We start from the raw sequence: 25,783 nt of genomic DNA on the forward strand, positions 1-25,783 counted from the left end.
AAAATGAAGTGTTGCTAGAGAGTTTATTTCTTTGTGGAATGATATTGGTACTTTACAGTAACATAAATACAATGCTTTGAAAACATTGTGAAATAAGAGTATTTTGACTTAAAGCTTTACTTGTATGTCATAAATAAAAAATATTTTTATTTTATTTTAGCACATGATTATGTTAAAGGAACAACTAGCCAAACAAAATGCAGAAGCCACTGAAGTTATCAGGCAGCTAAAACGGGATGTAAAATCTGGGGAAAAAACAATTTCTATGTTGGAGGCACAGAAAATGGAAATGAGCAAAGAGGTGCAAAACCAGAAAGAAGCATTGAATCAATGCTCACTTGACCTTAATGATTTGCACATGGCTAACCAACACCAGGAAAATAAAATAAAAGAGTTAACAGAGCAACTTAAAATATCCCAACATTATAGCTCCAAAAATGAACAGGAAATTATAGAATTAAAGAAAAATCTAACTGAAAGAGAAGAAGAATGTTCTCTTCTCAAAAGTGAATTAACCAAGATATGTCAAAAATGTGATAGTTATCAAGATCATTCAGTCACTGAAAGAGGAGAAGAAATATCAGACCTGAAGCAGCAAATTTCTAAAAATAAACTAATAAATACAGATTTGGAGAAATCCATCATGAATCTTCAAACAGAAAAGGGAAGACTTCATTTAGCATGTGAGGAACTTAAACAGCAGTTGCAAATAGCTAATAGTGAGAAGAGTAAAATTGATTTTGAAAAAGGTACTCTGCTGGAAGCTTTGAAACTTGAGAAGGGACAGTTAGAAAGAGAATTAAACCAGACTGAAAAACGATTGTTGGAGCAGGCTCATAAATATGAACAGACCATTGAAGAGTTATCAAATGCACGTAACATGGATACCACTGCATTACAATATGAACATGAACGGTTAGTAAAACTTTCTCAAGACAAAGACTTTGAGATAGCAAATCTCAAAAGGAACATTGAACAGATGGAAATAGATCATGAAGAAACTAAAGAGATGTTAACCACTAGCTTAGATGGGCAAAAACAACTGACAGAGCTCATAAAAGAGAAAGAAGTATTTGTTGAAAAATTTAAAGTCAGAGTTTTTGAGTTAGAGCAGCAACATGAAGATTATATTGAGAACATGAAAAGAATTGAAGGACTGAAGCAGAATTTAGAGGAAAGGGAGAAAAGTCTTTCAGCTATGAAAGAAGAGACCAGTCATTTGAAAGAAGAGAATGAGCGATTAAAAGAACAACAAAGTAGGTCCCCTCCTTTGGCTGAGCGCAAAACCTTGGATATCATCACAGAACTTGAAGCAGAAATAACACAAGTAACTATACTTAAAAATAATCTGGAAGAAGAGGTGAAATTAAACAAAAAGACATTTGAGGATCAGAACTTGAAAATGGCTCAACTGCAGCAATCCCTACAAGAATACAAAAAGGAAACAGAGGAATCCAAATTTCAGCATGAACAAATGAACATAGTACATAGGCAGGTATGCATGGAGAAGGATGAAGAAATCCAAAGCCTGCAGAGAACAGTAGAACAAATGAAGACACAACTAAACAACCAAAGAAAGGGAATTCAGCAAGACCCTCCTGATCTTTTTCAGGAATCTAAAGTTCAGGCACTCAATGGTGAAAATGGGAATGAGAAGCATGACCTATCTAAGGTTGAAATTGAAAGGCTGATAAAAGGCATTAAGGAGAGAGAAAGGGAAATCAAGCTTCTGAATGAAAAGAACGTTTCGCTAAGTAGACAGATTGACCAGTTATCTAACGATGAAGTTGGCAAACTTACCCAGATCATTCAAGAGAAAAACTTAGAAATACAAGCACTGCATGCAACGGTTTCCTCCCCAGCTTACAAGCAAGATGTTCTTTTCCTTCAACAGCAATTACAGGCCTATGCCATGGAAAGGGAACAAGTGCTAGCAGTTCTTAGTGAAAAAACTAGAGAAAACAGTCAGTTAAAAACAGACTATCATAAATTAGTGGATATTGTTGCAGCTAAGGAATCAGCCATCAAAAAGTTACTAGAAGAAAACCAAAAACTATCCAGCGAATTTGAAAGTAGCAGTCATGATATGTCTCGAGAAACTATAAAGAACTTATCCCGTATCATCCGAGAGAAAGATATTGAGATTGATGCTTTAAGTCAGAAATGCCAAACTTTATTAACTGTCCTGCAGTCTTCCAATATAAACTCAGGCAGTGAGTTACAAGGAATTAATAGTAATCAGTTTGAGGAACTTTTGCACGAACGTGACACACTAAAACAGCAAGTAAAGAAAATGGAAGAGTGGAAGAAACAAGTAATGACTACTGTTCAAAATATGCAGCATGAGTCTGGTCATCTCCAAGAAGAACTACAAAAACTTCAGGTACAAATTTCAGTTGATAGTGAAAACAATTCCCACCTACAGCTAGAGTACAATGGCTTAATACAGGGCTATGAACAAAATGAGAAAAAGTTAAAAACCTTTACTCAAGAATTAGCCCAAGTTCAGCAGAGCATAGGAAACCTTAATAATACCCGGGATATAATTCTTGGAAAGCTTGACATGGTAACACCACCACCTTTGGTAACTTCTACTGTTGAGGGGAAATCATTCGAAGTTCCCAGTAATACTTCTTCTCAGATGTTTGACAGTGAGTGTAAATCAGTAAACGAGGGGCTAGAATTCATGAAGAAAACATTGCAGGAAAAGGATTCGCTTATCCAGACTTTACAAGAAAATAATCAGAGACTGTCTGATTCTATGGCTGTATCATCAGAGGTCGAAAGAAAGTGTCAACAGGAATTTGGCTTGGAAATAAAGCAGTTAAAGGAAAAATCTGACATTTTACAGATGTCCCTCAAAGAAAAAGATCTGCTGATAAAATCAAAAGGTGACCAGTTGCTTTCTCTGAGAGAAAATCTTGGTAATAAGGAGAGTGAAAATGAGCTGCTGAAGCAAAGCGTCACTAACCTGAAAGAGAGAACGCTGATTTTAGAAATGGATGTTTGTAAACTGAAGGAAGAAAATGACAGAATAGCAGCAAAAAGCCAGGAAAAAGACACAGAATTCCGAGCACTACAAGAGACCAACATGCAGTTTTCAATCATGTTAAGGGAGAAGGAATTTGAACATAATTCCATGAAGGAGAAAGCGCTTACGTTTGAAAAGATGTTGAAAGAAAGAGAACAGGTATGCGATGAGTTTGAATTCTTCTGCATCAAAGTTATATGATAGGAAATGTGACTGCCATTATGTCACGTTACTTCAACTCTGATGTAGGATTCCCATTTCCTATGCTGAATTCGGAAAGTGAATTCAGAGCATAGGTAAGGGAAATGGGGCCTGGGAATGGCCACCTGACTTGAATTATTTTCTGGTTGGCCATAGGAGAAACAAAATGGCAAATTTAGATGGGCCTTAATTGGATGTGATGGACATGCAACATATAAATTTAATAGTCAACTTATGACCACAATTAAGCCCAACATTTATATTGTTAAGTGAGAAATTTGTTAAGTGAATTTTGCCCCATTTTATGACTTTTCTTGCCACATTTGTTAAGTGAATCATTGAAGTTGTTACATTAGTAACATGGTTGTTAAGTGAATTTGGCTTCCCCATTGTCTTTTCTTGTCATAAAGTTGCAAAAAGTGACCACGTGACCCAGGGGCACTGCAGCCTTCTCATGAATAATATGAACTAGCTTTTAAGCCTCCAATTGCAAATCATGTGACCATGGGGGTGTTGTAACGGTCAGAAGTGTGAAAAATGGTCATAAGTAACTTTTTTCAGTGCCGTTGTAACTTCAAATGGTCACTAAACAAACTCTTGTAAATCAAGGACTATCTCTATATTATTTATTATTATCATCATGATCATCAACTCCTCACAGGGCTGTGCTTATATTCTTAAGGTCTTTTAATTAATTTACATGTATGGGAAGTTGGCATAATGCAAAACTTCAGTCTGTCAAATCAATTTTACTTAAAAGAATGTTTTGGGAATCCACGTGAGCTGCATAGGCAACAGCAGAAAATAAAATTGGTGGGTGGCCACATTTTTTTTGAACTCTTGTCTTCTGCCTGTTCAAACAAACAAAATCTGCTTATCTTGACGTGATATCCCAGAGCTTTAATCCGCTTGTTATTTTTATTTGTGAAAGGGAAAGACAGGAGAACTAAACCAGCTGCTAAATGAAGCCAAGTCAATGCATGAAAAAGCTGTTGCCTTTCAACAAGAGCGAGACCAAGTCATGTTGGCTCTCAAACAGAAACAAATGGAGACTAGCGCGCTACAGAATGAGGTAAATAAAGGGTGCAAGAAAGTAGGGAGTGATTCATAGATGACAGTAACATAAGGAACTGAAAGAATATTGCTTCAATCCACATGCAGGTGCAGTATTTACGTGAGAAGGAGCAGCGACTAAATCAAGAGCTAGACAGGTTACGCAATCATCTTTTGGAAAGGGAAGATACCTCCACACGTGAAGCTTTAGCCTCTGAGGATCGGGAATCAAAGCTAAAAAAGAAAGTCTGCGATTTGGAGGAAAAGCTTCAGTCTTCATCAACCGTAGTGGAAAATGTCAGGTAATAGTTTGTCTCCTCAGTAACTGCTGTTTGCATGGATACATATTCAAAAAACGGATGCAGGACATGTTACTTGGCCCAGTCATAATGGACTCTGGGCAGAGTATAATAAAGGCTCCTCCCCAAACATTTTAACTACGCATGCGTGTAATAAAAGATAATACCAATTGGAAATAAAACATTAGTATTTCTAATACTATTTATATTTTATTTGAAGCCATCAGGCAAGCATGCAGGTGGAATCTCTGCAAGAACAATTGAACCTTGTTACCGCACAAAGAGATGAGACTATGCTTCAGCTAACACTTTCCCAAGACCAAGTTAAACAGTATGCCATATCCCTCACAAACCTGCAGATGGTGCTAGAGCAATTTCAACGGGGTAAGTTGAAGTATACATGGCCATGATTGTCTTTCCTTGTAATCTAAAAATGTAACACTATTTTATTACTGGTTTTTTTTTTCTGTAGTGGGGCATTTTAAAATGGAAGTTCCATCCCATTCACTCTAGGGGCAGGGCTAGAAAAGTTTCCTTCCTGTAGCAGCAGATGTCTATGTTCTCTAATTCCAACACTTCCTTTTTTGTGGCGATTAGACACATTGTGAACTCTGCCGAACCTCCACCTGGAAAGTTCACCTTCGTTACACATTTTGCTTGTTTGTTTTTTCCATTTGCTGTATTCTGGGCTTCCTTTAGAATAACCTCAGGTCAATGACTAACAAAGTAAAGGCAGAAATACACTGTCCAGGAATTCCTTAAAAGTTTTACGGCATCATGTTCCCTTATCTCCCTCTTCTTATTCCTTCAGAACAATGCAATCAAACCAAAACTCCCAAGTCAAACATTGCAGATTACTTTGACTCTTTCTGATTTGGCAACCATTTAAGTCAAATAAATTAAAAATCACGTGCCTCTTATCAGTACTGGAATGTTTTATGGCTTGGGCACCAGAGGAAATGAAAACCAAAGGCACCAGTTTTTCACCACCACCTCCTGGATCTTTGCCATCAAAATGGCAATACAATTAATCTTCAGCTTATTACCATAATTGAGCCCAGAATTATGGACTTAAGTCATGCCAGTTGTTAAGCAAGGCATTGTGTGTACCACGATGACCAATTTTGCTATCTTCTTTGCAGCAGGCATTAAATGAACTGCTGTGGTTATTAAGTGGTTAAATGGTTGTTAAGTGAATCCATTGTCTGCATGGACTTTTTTTGCCAGAAAAAGGAAGTAAATGCTGGCAAAAATGTGGCCAGGTTTTCCTGTAAATGAGGACTAGTTGCCCAAAAGGCGATCACATGACCTCAGGGAACTTCAGAACTGGATTGTAAGTAGCCATGGGGAGGTCCATCATAACTTTGAATGGTCACTAAGCTACCAGTTGTAAGTCTAGGACTACCTGTAGTCCCTTGTGAAGCATCAATGACTTTCTCTTCTCCAAAGAAGTGAAAGCAATAGGTTCCTAATATCAGAGGAGGTCCAACCCTGTGTCCACACACTCTTGGCAGAAACTGGAAAAGCAGAATGTCCAGTCTTGGGACCTGTAGCCAGAGGAGCAAGTAAAGAGGAAGTAAGGGGAAAAATATCATACCAATCCCTCCTGTGTGTCCTTTACCTTTTTGGATCTTTCTCATGACTCCTGCTGTAGAGGGTGAAGATTGTAGGAAAGAAAAAAGTCACTTGGTAGGGGCAAGGACACCTAATCACCACCCACACACACACACATACACTTCATTCCATTCAGAGAAGTCTGTGAGAACTTAGGCCTGAAAACACCAATCTTATTTTTCCACAAGGTCCCTCTTGGACATGCTAGCTGCAAAGTTCTTCCTTGGTTTAGGAAGGCTAAAATCAGTTCATACATGCCGACAGTGAAAACATTTAAGGATGCTAGGATTATCTGTTTGATTTAATCATATCCCTGACTGGCAAGATGGTTGCATTGCTGACAAGATGGCACAGCTAGCTTGGCTCTCCTTGACATTTTTGACACTCTGGTAACATTTGTAGGATTGTTATCTGGTATTTGTGCCATTCCTTATATAGCTCTATGTTTAACTCTTGGCCAAAAGATCTTTTGCTAGGAATGTACTTCAGAAAATACTCCAGCAGAAAAGCCAGCTGCCTCCTCAGAGACTGATATCACACACACACACACACACACACACACACACACACACACACACACACAGCTATGATATGCCCCATTTCAGAATTCCCTGGCTTCACTCTGAAAAAAGGACCTTCATGGTAAGCCCTGTGTACCGTTTTGGTGACACTAAATCTGTTGAACAAGCTATTCTCTCAATATCTGATTTTAATAATGAATGTGTTTTAAAGAGCTAAATAAGCATATTTTAACTTTAGAAGAGAAAGCCATGTATTCAGCTGAGCTACAAAAAGCCCAAAAGCAGACTGCAGAATGGAAGAAGAAAGCAGAGCAGTTACAAGACAAAGTGGTTTTGTTGCAAGTAAGTTGAGATGATTCTCTAGCTCAGCTTGTTTATTCAAACTGACTCAGCAAAGAAAAAGAATCATAAATTTTTTAAGGAACAGTAACAGTTGTTGTACAATGCTGTTTAAAATGAGTGAACTCTTTTTAATTTTGAATATTTCTGCACAAATACAACATAAAACATGATCTGTTCTCTACACGTCCTAACACTATGTAAAGACAACCCAGTTAAACAAACAAAACAAAAGTGTTATACTTGTTCATTTATTTATGGAGGAAAATGATCTAAGTTTACATATTTATGTGTGGCAAAAGTATGATTTTTCTTTCAGTAACTGGTGTGGCCCACTTGGGCAGCAATAACTGCAACTAAATGTTTCCAACAGCTGTTGATCAGTCTAGCACAAGGGTGTCAAACTTGCGGCATCACGTTGGCATCACATGACATATCATGACTTTTCCCCTTCGCTAAACTGGGGGTGCGCATGGCCAGCGCGTGACACATCCGACCCATGGGCCGCGAGTTTGACACCCCTGATCTAGCACATCAGTTTGAAGGAATTTGAATCCCTTTCTCCTTAAAGAGCAATTTAACTCGGGGATGTTGGTGGAGTTCCTTGCATAAACTGTCTGCCTTGAGTCCTTCCCTAACATTTCTATAGGATTAAAGTTAGGACTTTAACTTGGCCATTCTAAAATATTAACTTTTTTTCTGCTTTAGCCAATCTTGAATCATACAGCTTGCTTGTTTTGAGTTGTTGCCTTGCTGCATGAGCCACTTTCTCTTGAGCTTCAGTTTTCAGACAGATACTCTTGACATTTTTCCTGTAGAATTTGCTGGTACAATTCAGAATTCATAGTTTTATTAATAGTGGCAAGGTGTCCTGGTCCTGAGGCAGCAAATTAGGCCCAAAATATTATATGCTAACCACCATGCTTCACAGATGAACATAATAACTTTATTATGCTGGAAAGTGGTGTTGCCTTTTGTTAACATAATAGTTTCCGTTCAAGCCAAAAAGTTCTATTTTAATCCATGTATTTATTCAGAAATATTGAAAATTCAGAAGGGCTCATAAACTTTTAAGCGCCACTGTAGGAAGCAAGATGCTAGATGACAGATTTAGAAAGAAAGAGTAAACAGTGTATGAAATAATTTGTGAGAAGGATGGAAATGTCTCACTGCTTTCTTGCACTCACTGCCTATAACAAGTTATTTTAATAAAATTAATACATGTGTTTATGTGTGATCCATAAGAGTGAAATATAAGATATTTTTTGTTTGCTCTGATGACCATGTAAACTTACTTTAACAATCCATCTCATCATACAGGAAAGGTTGGATGAAGCAAATGAAGCTCTAGGTTCTGCATCAAGATTAACAGAGCAACTAGATCTGAAAGAAGAACAAATTGAAGAATTTAAAAGACAAGGTAACAAGATTATTTTTTAAAAAATTGTAAACAAAGTGCTAGTATGTAAACTATCTTCTATTTTACTAAGGTTAAATGTCAGTATAAAGCTGTGACTGAATCTTCCTCTTTAAAAGTCATTTTACTTTCTACAATTAATGAAAAAGAAAATAAGTAGCTCCTTTGTATTTGTACAAATATTTCTTCCTTCATTAGTATTGTAGTGGATTCACTGATCACAACCACAGTATGCCCCATGTTGTTCTTACTCCAGTGAGGCAATTCTAGAACCAGAATAAGACATACTGTAACAGTTTAATTTAACAGATCAACAGAGTTGGAAAGAACCTTGGAGGTCTTCTAATAGAAACCCCTGCTCAAGCAGGAATGAGCTAAGTGTTTCCGTGTTACGCTGCCTTTGAGAATGTATAAGAATGCGTGCTTCAATGATGAAGGTTGTTCAGAACATGCAATACTAGCCTTTGACTAGTTTTCTGAACATGGCTGCCAATAAACTTCTCCTTGAATCCCGAGATGTCTAAGTCCTGTCATTTTCTGCTACATTGGAGAATAGGTTGACCTCCTCTTTTCTGTAGCAGCCCCTTAGATATTGGAATACTGTTATTATATCACCCCTGGTCTTTCTTTTCATTATACTAGACATACCCAATTTCTGCAACAATTCTTCATATGTTTTAGTCTCCATTTCCCAAATCATCTTTGTTGCTCTTTTCTGTACTCTTTCTAGAGTCTCAACATCTTTTTTTATATCGTGGCGATTAACTGGATGCAATATTCCACGTGTAGTCTTACCAGGGCATTATAAAGTGGTATTAACACTTCTCATGATCTTGATTCTATCCTTATGTTAATGTAGACTGAGGCTATGTTAGCCTTTTTGATAGTTGCAGCACACTGCTGGCTCATATTTAAGTGGTTACTATTATTATTGATATAATAATAGTAATAATAGATAATAATACTATTTTTGAGCCAAGTACGACCTATTCTACGCATTTGGTTTTTCTTGTCTAAATGTAAAATCTTACTTTTCTCACCACTGAATTTCACTTAGTTAGATAGGGTCCAGTGTTCAAGTCTGTCAAGAATCTTTCTGTATCTTGAGGACGTACAATTGAATTATTTCCGTATACTTTGATGAATACATTAATAGAAAATAAAAAGATCCTTTTTGATTGCTAACTTTTCCCTGAACACCATTAGAAAATTACACATATTTTCTGGACATTGTTTATTTTTATTAGAAAACTTCCAAAACAACAAGTAAGGTAAAATAGTTTCCTTAATTATGTACTGCACATAAATTCTATTGATCATTAAAATTAAGAATTTTGTCTTTGTAAGAAAATGGGAATTGGAAACTTGCTTTGTGAGGAATATAATCTGATCAAACTCCAACAATTTCTCATAAATAATATTTCATCAAAAAGTAAATCCTCTGTTTTCAACTTTTTTTATCTTCTCCAAATACAAATATTTAATTTCTTCATTGGGCAGATGAGAGCCAAGAATATTGCTACAGGTAAGGTGTGTGTTAATTTGGTTTGAGATTCATTGTACTTGTGCCATAGTGCCGTTTAATCCCTGCTCCCATTACATTCCTCTGTCAGGAAATACATTCCAGATACGTAAAAAGTATACATACCTTTTTCAGAAGTTGAAAAGACCCTATTAATATTGTTCCTGCTACATGAAGTGCTTTCATTAATTTAAAGTTGGGTCAGCAGCCTGTTACCTTCCATGTGTTTCTGAATTCTATTTTCCAGCATCTGTCATAATTGGCCATGTTGGTTAAACAACTGGATTTGAAGCTGAGAGAAATGTGGTAGGGCCAAAGGTAGTACACAGCTGCTAAAATGTAATGACAATTACAAGTATCATATTGATACAATGAAATATGTATCAATATCTCCTTTCACAAGAAGAAACGTGTACTAGGTAGCTTTTCTATTCAGAAAATACAAACTTCTAGACTAAAAAACAACCATTTCAAGCACGCACTTGGCTGTACAAATATAGTGAATCCACTTGTGCATATTTGCCTTCAACTTTGCCTCCTTATTTTTGGACTAAATATACTGAAGTGTTGATAAATGCTGTCATAATATATTTTATTTACATCTTGGCCAGACGGTAGAAAGATTTGCCAAGAGAAACATTTCCTCCCCCAAAAAATGAAGCTAATTCTGCTTATCTTAGTATTGCAAATATATATGTAAGAATAGCAGTGCAGACAAACTTATTTTGCATAACTCAGATGGAGATTGTTTCTTAATAGTGCAATTTACATGTACTCATATGGACTTGTATTTTAATAAAATGTAGCTGAAATTCTCTTTATGGCAATATTTTTTATAAAATAAATATGCCTTTAAAGCTCTCCTCTCATGGCAATCATTTGTTATTCTGCTGATTTCCTGAATGACGATTCTGGCAATCCAAAATGAGAATATTTACAGGAGAAAGAACAGCATGCAAAAAGCCAGATTGTATTTTCATCATTACTTAATAATGCTCTCAAAAACATTAACTGTTTTGTTTATTGTCCTTTAAAGAAAGCAGTTACCTCTACTAAGAAAAGTGAATAAAATCAAAGTGCTTTACAATAATCAGAATCAGTTCAAAGCGTATAAACCGTATCTGGGTTATACTGAGCAAGATACTATTTCACCTTACTCTCATGTAATGGACAGCTGCTTTGATCATTAGATGTGAGAATAGTATTTGTGGTCTGTAAAGCAGTTGGGGATGTGGAGCAATTTGGGATTTGGCCACATGAGATCAGCAGCCACTGCACAAGAAACTGTGATGTTTATTGCTTAATTGCATAAACATTGCCCTAAATTCCAGCTGTGTGCTTTCAGTTTGTACTTTAATGGGATATTAGCACGTAAAGCACATAGTACATCCTGCAGCCAAGTTTCACTGTGCTTCATACCCATTGTTTTACCTTTGAATTGCCCTCTTGTAATTGGCATGCACAGCATATTTTAAGTTATGGGATATTCTTTGCCATATCAAATCTTATTCTGAGATTTGTAGATCAGCATGTCAATATTTTCAGCAAATAAAGTGGCTGAAATTTCGTTCTCAAAAGCAAGATCACAGAACAGATATATGGCCCGGCAAGTTGGACAGGAGGGAACGTTCTGTAGTAGAACGAATCAAGCCAGTTGGAGATGAACAGCTCACTGATATGGATGTGATGAGGTCCCCCTTTCATACACCTTATATTGCCTTTTGTTGGCATAAGAAGGAACGTTTAAAGCACTTTTGGCCTGTCTCAACAGTAGTATTACATTGAAATGGACATTATGATGTTACGTTTCCTGCAAATGGTCAGTGAAGCAACTTCGTGCAGCAGCAAGCAGAACCTGTGCCTGAACTCAGAGTTTGGCAGCTGTCAATGCAGTTGAGCTATTCTATTCTGTAAGGAAGTTATTGGCTTTAAGTCCAAGGAAAAGGGCAAGTGCTCCTTTTGAATAAACAAATATTCAGGGCACAGGACAAAGTTTATCCCACAGAGATATGCCATAACTTTGCACTCTATAGGAAGAGGAAATTTGCAAAAATACTTCAGTAAATTACTGTGTAATAGACAAAGGAAGAACAATACTCCATCTAGCCTGTTTGTTGATAGTTTCAGAGCTATTAAAATGTACCAGAGAACCCATGCCCTAATGGGCATTGTTTCAGAGATATTACCTTATCTCAACAGCTTCAATCAGCAATGACAGGCAAAAACCAGTGGGAACAGAAACTGGTAGTTCCTGCCAACTTCTCCATTGAGTTTCCTTGTGGGAATCTGGAAGGGATGATCAGAAATCTTCCCTGTTCCTTTCCCTAAGCCTAACACTAACAGTTGTCAGCAGGCAGGTAAGTGGCTGCTCCTGGACGGCCACATGAGATCAGCAGCCACTGCACAAGAAACTGTGCAGTGAGGGAGCAAGGGATTGGGTGATTGGCTGGGAAACTCTCAAGGAACGTTGAAATGAAAGTTCCAATCTCAGTTGGTCACCAGGACCAAAGTTTTATTCTTCCAAGTTTTTGGGTTCATGCTGGAACCCATCCTCAGGAAACTTTTCTCTCTCTCCAGAATATGTGCACAGGACAGTTCTATTTGCACATATTCTGGAGAGAGAGAATTTCCCTGATGATCAGCTCAAGCACGAGCTCAGAGCTTAGAAGAATAAATATTTGGTCCCGCTGACCAAATCATATTGGATCCTGGAACATTATCCCGGGACACGTATATGTACCGTCATTCACTGAAAATGAAGATCACATGATCGCAGCAACAGCCAATAGCACTGAAGCATTTACAATTTCCCCAAATTTCATTCCTTTGGGAATTGTGGGTCCCAGATTTTGGACATATTCTGTAACCCCTTTAAGGTAACTTGGTTCAGAAATTATTACCCTATGACACACCGTTTCTCCCTGTTAAAGGTCATGACAATGATTGGAGGTTAATATCTATCAAATCTTACCTTTAACTAGTCTACTTTTTTTATTTTCTCAAGTAATGGAGACTTTATTCAAAGACTATTATTTGCACAAGAAAACATATAATGTCGTGTTGAATAGTGGCCAAAAACATTCCTAGACAAGGTTTTCTTGGCGTGAACTGCTGAAGGATTTTTAAATTGATTATTTTGGCACCAGATATTACAATTGTGGAAAAACAAAAGACATACTAGATTTAGGTTTTTGAATTTCCATAAATGGTTAACAAATTGAAAGACAATATTTTAAGCGTCTGGGTCAACAGAAGTTTTGAAATTTAGTCCTGTCTAAATCAATTTTGTCATTGATAAAGTATTATATCAATTTCTGAATTTCGTCCTGTGTTAGAATAAATTGAGGTAGGCAGATACTTATTGATTAGATTAATTCACCTTGTAAGCACAGGGCACATATAGAATTGTATTATCTAAAATTTACAGGAGTCAACTACAAATCTAAGTATTTTATTACTCTTTGTTGTTGTTAGTCGTGAAGTCATGCCCGATCCATCGCGACCCTATGGACAATGTTCCTCTAGGCCTTTCTGTCCTTTACCATTCCCCGGAGTCCATTTAAGGTCACACAAACTTCTTCAGTGATTCCATCCAGGCACCTCATTCTCTATTGTCTCCTTCTTTTGCCCTCAATCTTTCCAAGCATTAGGCTCTTCTCCAGTGAGTCCTTCCTTCTCATTAGGTGGCCAAAGTATTTGAGTTTCATCTTCAGGATCTGGCCTTCTAAAGAGCAGTCAGAGTTGATCTCCTCTAGGACCGACCGGTTTGACTGCCTTGCAGTCCAAGGGACTTGCAGGAGCCTCCTCCAACACTATAGTTCAAAGGCCTCAGTTCTTTGGCGCTCAGTCTTCCTTATGGTCCAACTTTCACAGCCATACATTGCAACTGGGAAAACCATAGCCTTGACTATACGCACTTTTGTTGGCAGGTTGATTACTATTCTAGAGATGCATTGTTTATACTGCTGCACTAGAGGTATTGTCAACTAGACTTGTTTGGAACTCAGTTGGGACTCGACAGCTCCTTCATCTCTTTGATCATGTGTCACTTGACTTTTAGCAATAGCATGGATAGATTTTTCCCCATGACAGCCTGTCCTTAACCTGGTGTTCCAATGACACACTCTTGCCACTATTTTAATACATTGTTTATGAAATGCAGTATGTCACCCTTGACCACATTAGCTTTATAGTTATGGGTTTTAGGGTGGTCTTTTTTTAATGACTTTGTTAGAACTGTGAACTTTTTATTCTATGATTTATGAGATTTTTAAAAAATCTCGCTCTTGCTTCATGCAGTTTTATTTAATGCTGCCAACATTTGAGAATCTATCTTCTCAAATAACAATTCTCCACTAGATAGGGAATGGGTTATATCTAGTTGTGACATTGGGTAACATCTGGAAGAGATTGGACGTGCACATGAAATGGGAAAAAGACAATTTCAACATCACTAATGTATTTAATCAGAATCACATTTTTTATGGAGGGAACTTAATTTTCTCAATTTTAATTCATTTAACCAAAGCTGAATGGTTTTCATAATTTCACACCTTTAATGTATACCCTGCTGTTTGACAGAATCTGACAGATTCTAGACAGTGAAAAAACACAGCACAAAAACAAATCTAAGATAATAAAATGATTAATAGAAATTGTAAAATGTGCTTGTATATGGTAGCTTTTACTTATTCCTATTAGTGCATATCTCATTGTTAGAAATCTTTTTCCTGCTGAAGACTCAACTAATGCATCTCTTTTTCTTTATGTCTTCCTTAATACAATAAACGTAACTTTTTTCTCTAGGTGCACTCAAACAAGAAATGTTGGATGATGCGCAAAATAAATTAATGAACCTCATAAATAGCACTGAAGGAAAAGTAGATAAGTGAGTATTTGCTTTTCCACATTGTATTTTACTTGTAGATGCAAATTCTTTAGTTTGAGAGCCAGTACGAGTTCATAAAAATAAAACCGAACTAATTTTTAAATGGTCTTTATTTATTTTTATTTATTTATTTATTTTATTAAATTTGTTAGCCGCTCCCTCTCCACAAAGGGACTCGGGGTGGCGTACAATAAATAAAAACACATAAAATTACACATTGTACGGAGGAGGTATAAAACACAATACAATCATTATAATAACATATAAATATTAAAATAAGTTAAATTAAAACCCCAATGGAAATTACAAGTTTAAAAATTGCCAGGAGGAATAAAATGGAGCTATGGTTGAGCCAGGCCTGCTAGTTGAAAAAGGTGGGTCTTGAGTTTTGAACGGAAGGAGCGGAGGTCGGTGGTAATCCTAATATCCGGGGGGGAGGTCATTCCAGAGGGCTGGGGCCATCACAGAGAAGGCCCTACTCCTGGGCGCCGCCCTCTAGCACTGCTTAGTGGACGGCACCCGGAGGAGTCCCTCTCTGTGAGAGCGAATTGGTCGTAGGGATGTATGGGGCAGGATGCTTTAAATATTATACACTATTAAATACATTATTCAATATGTCCAATTAATTAAAGTGCTCTTAATGGGAGTGATGACAATAATTTAAACAGGAAGAGAGAGGACATTTTTCTTCAATGTAATATTTTATTAACAGGGAATAATTTAAGAAAACTAATTTAAATAGTTTAATTAGTTGAAGAAATAAAGCACTGCAACTTTAATCAATACAGAAGATTTAAAAATTAGCTGTATTTTATTTCTGCAGTCTTGTGCTGGTGCTCAGAATAGAACTTTTGTGATTTCCGGCTTATCAATGGCATATGCTAATCCTGTCATGATCTTTTAAGGATCATTCTTTTGGAAAGTTATTTAGCATTAAAAATATTAGTTTAATTTTTTGTAATCTGGACCAGATTATTTGGACATACTGTATGTTACTTTCTTCCGTAATGACTACTTTTACATAAACTTGATTAATTGACAAAAATCAATCAGCAAAATAATTAGGTGTCATTACTGGTACTCATGATTACATGTTATTTTGCCAATACCATAGTGCTGATGTCTGTATTAAGATGGTTGAGAAGGCACAGGGCACACATAATCACTTCTAGGGTATTGTGTTCCTACCTAATTTTCATATCAAATGTGATGTTTGTTACAAGTAAATATATGCAAAGCTCTGCATGGAAGTTCTTCATATTTTTCATGATAGCCGTTAATTTTAGTGCAAGTGGGATAAACTTGCATTTTTCTTCAAATATTTTCCCTCAGGCTAATACATTATCAGTGGCACAGAAAAGATGAATTAGGGTTAGTGTATAATCTTATGACATGAAACAGGCTTTTCTATCACAAAGTCAATTGTGATAGAGCAATTTCCTCTTGAAATAACGTGCATCAAATAGGCGACAGTATACAAGAATAGTATATGCACTGCTTCCGTTCTGTGCTTGACACAGAATAGGAGAACACATAATCTTCATCCTTCATTCCCTATCAGGGTCAAAATTGCTTTCAAATATATCCATGTTCTAATCTCTTATTTAGAAATCCTTTCCATTCCTCTTCTCTCGCCTCCTCTTAAAACTGCCTCCACATTATAACTGATATTCCTTTTTATTTAAAAATAGCATTAGGAGAGATACACAATCATGGCAAAATACATATTGTATGCGTTCCCCATCTTCTTTTCTCAGATTTAAACCATTTGTTTTATTTTCATTTTAATAGAGTCTTGATGAGAAATCTTTTTATTGGGCATTTCCATACTCCAAAGAATAAGCGTCATGAGGTACTAAAGCTAATGGGAAGTATCCTAGGAATAAAAAAGGATGAACTGGAGCAGGTAATTTTTTTTATCTCTCTTGTGTTTTGTGTATTTAAATATCAACAATGAATTGTTATTCGTATTTAAATGCTGGGCTAAACCTGATGAATCTAGTGCCACACATTGAATTAATTATTAGTGAGAAGAAAAAAAGTCCTTTGAGACAAATGTTCTTCCACTTTCTAGCTATAGATCCTGATAAACATGGGAGAACAATAGTATTCCATATGGAAGAGTAGATTTTGCAATCTGAAGCAATGTAGTATTTCCATTCTTTAAGCATAAATTGTTTTTTCTTGTCAATAATGAAAAAGAAAAGTCTAATACTCTACTTGAAAAATAGCCAATTTGTATTTTTCCTTTTGATTTAAATTGCTTTTTAGTTACTGACTGAAGATCACAAAGGTGTTACACAATGGGTGACTGGTTGGTTTGGCGGAAGAGCTGCTGAATCTAAAAGTGTCCCCAACACACCTCTCAGACCAAGCCAACAATCGATTTTCAACAGGGTAAGTATGTTAAGTAATTCCTCTATAGAAAATGTAGAACATTTTATGCTGTAAAAGCTGATGTTTGAGCCATTGCTCTTAGACTTTAAGGGTTGAAGCTCTACTTTTATATTTTTATTTTACATTTACATTGTTGATAAATTTTTGTTATATACAATTCATCCAGGATTTTGCTCCAGAACTTTCTTCTTAATGTCTGTTGATTTTTATTTTTTTAAAAACACAAGGTGACAAAGATATTGTAATTAATGAGAATCCCAGCTGGTTCTGATTTTCTGTTCATAGGCTCTATAATCATGGTGACCTAAATTGAAATATTATTTCCATAATAATATCCTTTTAGAGGGGGTAACATTTATAGGTTAACTGAAAATCTGGCAACAGAATCAAGTATTGAATAGAGAGGGAATATCATAAACTCAGGTTACTTTCCTTTCAAGTAAATATACTGGTAGACAATTTGATAAATTAAGAATATTCTTTTGGGCATTGGCCTTCATATGATCCAGGAACTTGATTGATTCCTAGGAATCAGCTACTAAGTTGTCAAAATTTTAATGAAGGTGTCAAATTCTTAAGCAACTCATCTTGAATTGATAAGTATCAATTCAATCAATATGCTGATGATACCCAAGTTTTCATCTTTACCCCAAACCACCCAAACAATGCCCTCGACGTGATGTCCCGATGCCTGGAGGCTGTGTGGATCTGGATGGGGAGGAACAGGCTCAAGCTCAATCCCTCCAAGACTGAGTGGCTGTGGTTTCCATCATCCTGATTTGTGCATCTTGTTCCATCTTTGATGATAGGGGGAGAAATTTTAGCCCCCTCAGAGAGGGCCCGCAATCTGGGAGTCCTCCTGGATACGCGGCTTAGTTTAGAACAACACCTGACAGCCGTGACCAGGGGGGCCTTTTACCAGGTTCGTCTGGTACGTCAGTTGCGCCCCTTCCTGGATCGGGATGCTCTGTGCACAGTCACTCATGCCCTCATCCTTTCTCGCCTGGACTACTGCAACGCTCTCTACATGGGGCTACCCTTGAAGAGCACCCGGAGGCTTCAGCTGGTCCAGAATGTGGCTGCGCGGGTTATCATGGGGGTACCTAGGTGCTCCCATGTTACCCCCCTTTTAGGCGGCCGTAATTGGTTGCCGGTTGTTTTCCGGGTGTGATTCAAGGTAGTAATTATAACCTTTAAAGTGCTCTATGGCTTAGGTCCATGGTACCTGCGAGACCACCTACTGCCACCAGTAGCCTCCCACCGTCCAGTGCGATCCCACAGAGTTGGCCTCCTCAGGGTGCCGTCGGCCAGACAGTGTCGGCTAGTGACCCCCAGGGGGAGACCCTTCTCTGTGGGAGCGCCTTCCCTCTGGAATAAGCTGCCCCCAGAGCTTCGCATAATCCCCGACCTCCGGTCCTTCCGACGCGCCCTAAAAAGTTGGCTTTTCCAGCAAGCCAGCCTAACCTGAACAGAATAAAATAAATGATTAATTTAATTGTTAATTTTAATCTAATTTTTAAAATGTTATTGTTAATATTAATTCGGTTTGGTTTTGGATACTTTATTTAATTTCCTTTTTAACTTTTGTAATATGTGGTTTTTTTATGTTGTAAAAAGTCCTGAGTCCTTTGGGAGAAGGGCAGCATATAAATCCAATAAACAAACAAACAAACAAGTGAAACGCATCATGTCTTGTACTGAACTGTTTGCAGTACTTTAATTGGGATCATCTTTTCAGTCTTTCTCAGAACTGTTTGTGAAGTTCCTTGAAACAGAATCATGCCCAACTCTCCCCCCACCAAAACTTTCTCTTGATAACATGAAGCCTTTAGGAATGACAGGAAGTACTAGTCCGTCCAGCAATGTGGCAGGTAATGTCTCCCATTTTCATAAATGTTATATTACATTGAATTTTATAATATTATATTGGATTTTTAAGGCTGTATTTGTTTAAATGGTTGCAGAGCATAAGGTGAAAGGTGAGTAGATTTAGACATGCTAATATGACAATTTTTAATACTCTATTACCTGCACTTAGTGTGATATGAGCTCATAGAAATTATAAATAAATTCATTATAAATGAATTTTCTGATTTTTATTATTATTACAGGGTCATGAAATGATCTGCATTTCAAAGGCAGCAAAATAATACACAGGGTATTGAATATAGTTTTTAATGTGACATTAAAAGCTTGGCCCTGTAAAAAGAACATTGCTTGTTGCAGAGTTGCTAAAGTTTAGCACTTGTGAATGTTGGCTTTAAATTACTGTAGTAAACTTGAAAGATTTCCAGTCTGAAACCTTATCTTGAAAGTTTGTATTTTCAGTCATTTATGTTTTATATTCCTTTTGTTCTCTTGTTGCTGTTAGTATAATAGTGAAAGAGCCCTATTTTGCTTGGCGATCACCCAGTTTTCTTGTCTGGCTAAATCTTTGGAAAGACAAGTTCTATTCCAGGAATTGGATTGTTGCCTTATAGAACCAGACATATACCCTCTCTATCCCTTAATTGTTTGGAAATTGGATTGCTTTTTATATTAACAGTAGATTGTCAGCCACAAATACATTTCTCATATCAATTTCTATGAATGAAAGATTTGTGACTGGTATTTGTGAATTCTGTTTGTTTTAAAGAAAACAAAGTTTATGTTCGGATTCTTTAGAGAAAGCAAAGCTAAAGGCCTCAGTGGCAAACCTTCATACAAATGTACGAAGCTCTGAAGAAGCTTCTTGAGTGAGAAGCAAAATGACTTCAAAGAAAAGCCAAAAAGTCTAGTTGCCTCTTCAAAAAGCACAGCTGGGACAATAAATAAGTTGTTTCACATTTTAGACTTGAAAGCTGACTTGGTTTTATTGGTAGGGCATTTGGACCAGAAAATGGACAGGGAGAATGCAATACAAAAAACCCACCTCCGATTGTCTTGGATCTCTTAATGGCATTGTGTAATAAATAACTTCGACATGAAAATATTCCGATTCCAGAAACATAAATGACTAGTTTCAAAAAGACTAGACAAACGAGGATTCAGACAGAAGTCCAAAATTAAATTGTTGGCCAATGTAAGTCTTGTATTAACTATCAGTATCATTATACAATCAATTTTTTTATCAATTTCATAGTAATAGAATCACCAGAAGCATTTAACATTAACTTTACATTTTTCATCAGGTTTCAGCATTACAAAATTACAATTCAATTTCATAGTTAAATTTTATATGATTATATTTTTTAAATGATACTTTTTTTGTTAATTCACTTTTCATTATTCATTATTTTCTGTACATTTAGTTATATACTTCAAATAGCTGTAAAATAAAAGGTTTTTTTTACTTTATTATGATTTGCCTGTATATGTATATGAAATGTATATTGGTTTTGTCCCTCATATTTTTGGTGCTAGGAAAATCTTTAAAGGTGTTTCTTCTTTCTCCCAGGCTTTAAATTAATTTACTGTAAAATTTATAATTTACGTGTTGTCATTGTGGAGGTATTTCTTTATTTTTTGCATACCATTCTCAATATTCAAATGGAAATGTGAGATATAAACTAAATAAATAATAATAATGTGTTATTAATGTCCGCCTATTAAATCTTTAGAAAGGATTAAATTGGTCTTGTGGTGGATAAAAGAACAGAATATGGAGTTGTAAATTGAAAACAAAGCAGTTGTGAAGAATGTCTTGTGTGTTGTTGAATAATTAATTGTATTACTGTGTTTTGTATTAAATGCAACAGGCTCAACCAGTCGAAGACAAGATATAAATCCATTCCTTGCGCCTCGATCAGCAGCAGTCCCATTCATCTCTCCAGCTAATCTTGGAACTAGCGGATCTGGGCATCTGCTTATGAAACCTATTTCAGATGCCTTGCCCACCTTCACCCCAATGCCAGTAGCACCTGATGCTAGTGCAGGTGCAGTTTTAAAAGACCTATTAAAGCAATAGACTTGGATGGATTGAAGAGGAAAGCACTTTAAATATACTATACTGTATTGATCACAAAGAGGCCTTTTGTAAAAGTTGTTAATTTTCAATAACTTTAAAAGTAAACCATTGTACAGGTAAAAACAAAAAAGTATTGGCTATCTAAATCTTTTATTCATAATTCTTCAACTATGCAACACCAGTTTCTACATACTGCTGTCAGTCTAATCACAATTTTTCCCCCTTTCCCTTTCCTCAATAGGCATCTGCTGTTTGTGTTATTTTAATGTGTCTTTATGTACGTATAAATCCAGTTCGATGGTGATAGAAATAGATGGTTTGGAAGACTCATCTGGTTTAGTAAAATACCACTGTAGCTATTCCCTCTCACACCTTAGAGGGCGTGGAATGTTCAGGCAGGAACTATCTTCTGCTCCATGTGACATCCCAATTCAGTCAGATTCTGATCTAATCTGGAGCAGAATTCTGTTAAATGAGGAATTGCACATTATCCGATTACAGAATCAATCTGGAATATTTTTGTGATCGGAATTGGATTAAAAGAAATTATAAAGGAATATGAATCAACTGATCAAGTGTATTTGGGGAGCATAAAATATTAAAAACAAGATAGTGTCATCTCTGGATGGCTAAGTAATATGAGATAGAACATATACATTAGGAGGTGTTAGTTTTGTCTTCATTCTCTCTCTGTCTCTCTCTTTCCGTCTTTGTCTCTGTTTCTCTGCCCCCCCTCAAACTCACACACACACACACACACACACACACACACACCATTCTTGAACTCTGATATAATTGGTTGTAAAAACAAATGCTTTCTTAAAGTTCTGCAAGAACTATAAATGCCATTATTTTTTTGTGCAAAATGCTTTTGAATTCTTATTTATGAGTTGCCCTTTCCAAATGAACATTAAGAGCATTAAGGAGATTGTGGACATTTTTCCGTTTTCTGCTGACCATATTTAGTTGTTGACCACTATTTAGAAACCTGATATGTAAATTCCTGGTGTAAGAATGTTTAACATAAAGTACTGTAATGACTTACAATGTATATTTAAGAGATAATCATTTATATTCATAAGTTTCAGTGAGAATTTAAGTATGAATATATGTATAAAGCTGCAATGAGGGATGATGCTTAATCCAAATATGTAAATAAGCCCAAATAAGAACAAATAGATTTCTGCAAAACTATCTGTACAGATTTGTTCTTTTCCTTTTGGAGAAATTATTTGAGACCCACCACATTTTTACAAAATGTCTTTTTCCCATAAAACTATGACATTATTCTTATGATTAGGATTAAATGAAAAATTTGCATCAAATCCAGTTAGTTATTCTTGTTGTCAAATGGCTTATACCAGCTGAAGAGGGGTATCCCTCCCCTTCCCCAAAACCCCTTATGTTTCAAAATATATAATGGTGGAGTAAATGGGATTGGTGGGTGGTAGAACAAGGGGAAGGAAGTAGAAAACAATGTTATGTTGAATGAACAAAAGTTCTTTAATAAAACCTTGGATTTGGGGTAGGTGGTTTTTTTTAATTTAGAGCCTTGTTTTCTGCCATGCTTATTTTCTTCTCTGTTGTTTGAATTGATATTTAAATATAAAGTGAATCATGAAATGTAGTTAGATGCATCTAAATGCTTTAGTTTAGATGCTCCCAAATGCACGGGAAAGCCTTTTGCTTCTATTTAGAATTCCACATCCTTACAAATTTGCCAGTCTTGCAAAAGTGACCATTAATAATTTTCGTTTTTTTAAACTTTCATTTTCAGAATTTTTCATTGGTTCTAGTTTTTTATACATTGGAAGGGGATGTTTTATTTCAAACAGAAAGTCAAGAATGGATTGTGGCTTAGGAACTTTATACCAATTTCTGAAAAGTTAATTCTCAATATTAATTCATAAGCAATTTTTACTATCGCTACCTTTTTCCAATATATTTCCAATATATTTTATATATCTATATTCTTTTGCATACATTTTATATCAAAGTTTTTAGCATAATGCCCAGATTGTTTATTGCTTATGAATGTAACAGATGGTACCTAAGAACAAGTAGAAGCTGCATTTATATACTAGTTCTTTTATTAAGAATTCTATACATTTCATATTTACGTATTCCAAATACATAAATATGGCTACGTTCAAGTTGTTGGCATTCCTATTTAATATTTAAATAAAACTCATATGCCTTAGCATTGTCAAGAGGGAGATGAAACCTTCTCTACAATAGTCCAAAAATTAATTTGCAGAATTTCTAAGATAACAAATGATTTATGAGATTGAAATATTTATTTTTTTGCATACAATTTAGTGCATGCAGTCCTTTATTACACATAGTCCAACCTGTTGTCCAATAGCTTATAAAAAATTATTTAGAAGCATTAAATGAAAATACTAAAATAATATCATGGTTATATTAAAGATAAATTTTCATGTCCTTTCCTGAAATAATGCTTTTTATCATAACACAGGACTTGGTATCATTAGATCAGATCTTTGCAATCCTAGTTCTAGTATTTTCATTTTCCTTTGAAGACCTTCTATATATGCAAACTTATGTCTGATTGTGGCTTAACACTGCTACAAAATAATGTTCATTCTAATTGAAAATGAAACAGATGGATGACTTCTGGATTCATATCTGTGAGTATTAAAATACCTATACATACATAAATATTGGGATTTAAATTTAGGTGCACCTCCATAGGGAATGTATGGGTGGTAATACATAAATATATCTCATGAGTGGCACTTTATAATTATTGTAATACATGCAGATATACACATGATTACATAAAGGATGTGCTTTCAAGTGGTTTCAGTGAATTTTGTTTTTTGTTAACAATAACATTAAAAACAGTTTAGGAACTTAATCTAAAGGGCAGACAGATGATTTTAGGAAAGGCTATAGTGTACTGTTGTGGCCCAGCAGGAGCCGTTGGAGTTGCCACCAGACTCCGACAGCGAGGTGTCCTCTGAGTCGGCTCAAGAGGAGGTGGGGGACCCTGGACAGGGTTCCGACGCTGAGCAGGGCGCAGAGAGGCTGGTTGGCCACAGGGGGCGCTTGAGGCATGGAGCAGTGGTGAAAGCCAAAGGAAGGGGGCTCCTGATGTCATGCCTTGGAGCAGTGGGGAGGAGTCACAGGACAGTGAATCAGACATCAGCAGTGAGCTATTAGATGCTCGTTACCGACGTGCTACCCGTAAGGAGCAATTGAGCAATTACAGGAGGTAATGGCTCTCAGCTGCTGATCATTAGACTCCTCTCCAGACTATAAAAGGACTGCTTGTGGACACACCCTTTGCGGGAATCAACTGATCATTGGAGTTGGAGAAGCTCAGATCTGTGTCGTACTTTGGCAGGCTGGATTGCTGCTAAAGGGTTTACCTGGATTGCTGTCAATCTGTTCCCTGGACCTTGGCAGGCAGGAGTGCTGCTAAGGTGATTATCTGGAGCTTGGTAGCTGGATTGCTGCCAAGGGGTGTCGCTGTAGCTGGATTGCTGCCCAGAGTGCTATCTTGACCTTGGCAGGCTGGATTGCTGCCAAGGTGGAACCTGTATGTCAATAAACATCTTTGAAGAGACTTTGTGTCGGAGTGTCTTGGTATACAAGAGGAGGGGGTCAGAACAGTGTACTATAGTATATTTGAAATTTGACAATGATAAATTGTTTTTAATTAATGATTAATTTACAGACATTTGTTTATAAAGTCACTTCTTGCAGTTACCGTAAATTACAAATGTTTTAAATAAAACTGTTTAAAAATAATAATGTTTTAAATTTAAAAAATAGGGCAAATTTTCCTTTTCATTATGCCTAACTATCTTAACTATAAGTTTTACTTACTTTATATTAGTTGGATAGTTTGTCACTCGATCGGTTTTCCTTATACTCTATCCTTCATACAGAACAAATATCCTTGTTTGAAAGTGTCCTGAGTGATGCAACTGGAAGGGCTGGGATGGGTCCAAAATGCTAAACTTATAAAAATATGAAATTGCTTGAAAGCAAAATAACTAAGATTCACATTGGAGGAGGTTTGAGGTTAATATGTCTGAATAACAGAATAAAATAATGATTTGCTCACGTGCTTTCAACGTTCTTATACAGTACCATCAAAAATATCTTGTTGAGTTCTCTATTATTTAGTGTTAATTTGTTATTGTTGTTTGGCTGCTACATATTAAATTAATTGCACTTATCTACATTTAAAGAAAGATGCCATGTTTTGGCTAGGTAAATGTCATTTTATAACTTTTCAAAATCAATGTTATGAATACAGCATAAAACATTGGTATTAAATGGTACTCAGTCCAGTGGTGGGTTGCCAATTTTCTTGCTACCAGCTCAGACATGCTCCCGCGCTCACTTGTGCTCAACGCTCCCGCCACCTCTACTACTAGTTTGCCTGATCTGGGCTGAACTGGCAACAACCCACCTCTGACTCAGTCCCTTGGAGTATTCCTAGTTATTTCTATTCATACATAACAAAGAGACAATATTGGGAATAAAGATGTGACAACTGAAGAATAGCCTCTTGGCAATG

At 36.3% G+C, this 25,783-nt stretch overlaps 1 protein-coding gene across 1 annotated transcript in view; it reads left to right on the forward strand.

The window, feature by feature from the left end:
- Nucleotides 1–22,553, forward strand: part of TRIP11 (thyroid hormone receptor interactor 11) — a 45,104-nt gene extending 22,551 nt beyond the window's left edge. Inside the window, exons 10-20 of the mRNA XM_081939577.1 lie at nt 161–3,190; nt 4,164–4,304; nt 4,394–4,587; nt 4,805–4,968; nt 6,958–7,061; nt 8,379–8,478; nt 14,804–14,885; nt 16,677–16,791; nt 17,157–17,282; nt 19,021–19,153; nt 21,020–22,553. Coding sequence (XP_081795703.1) covers nt 161–3,190; nt 4,164–4,304; nt 4,394–4,587; nt 4,805–4,968; nt 6,958–7,061; nt 8,379–8,478; nt 14,804–14,885; nt 16,677–16,791; nt 17,157–17,282; nt 19,021–19,153; nt 21,020–21,228 — 4,398 coding nt within the window. The 3' untranslated portion in view covers nt 21,229–22,553. The remainder of the gene's footprint in view (nt 1–160; nt 3,191–4,163; nt 4,305–4,393; nt 4,588–4,804; nt 4,969–6,957; nt 7,062–8,378; nt 8,479–14,803; nt 14,886–16,676; nt 16,792–17,156; nt 17,283–19,020; nt 19,154–21,019) is intronic.
- Nucleotides 22,554–25,783: the final 3,230 nt, after the last annotated feature.

Source organism: Natrix helvetica (assembly GCF_964273705.1).
Source record: "Natrix helvetica genome assembly, chromosome: 1".
Taxonomy (NCBI): Eukaryota; Metazoa; Chordata; class Lepidosauria; order Squamata; family Natricidae; genus Natrix; species Natrix helvetica.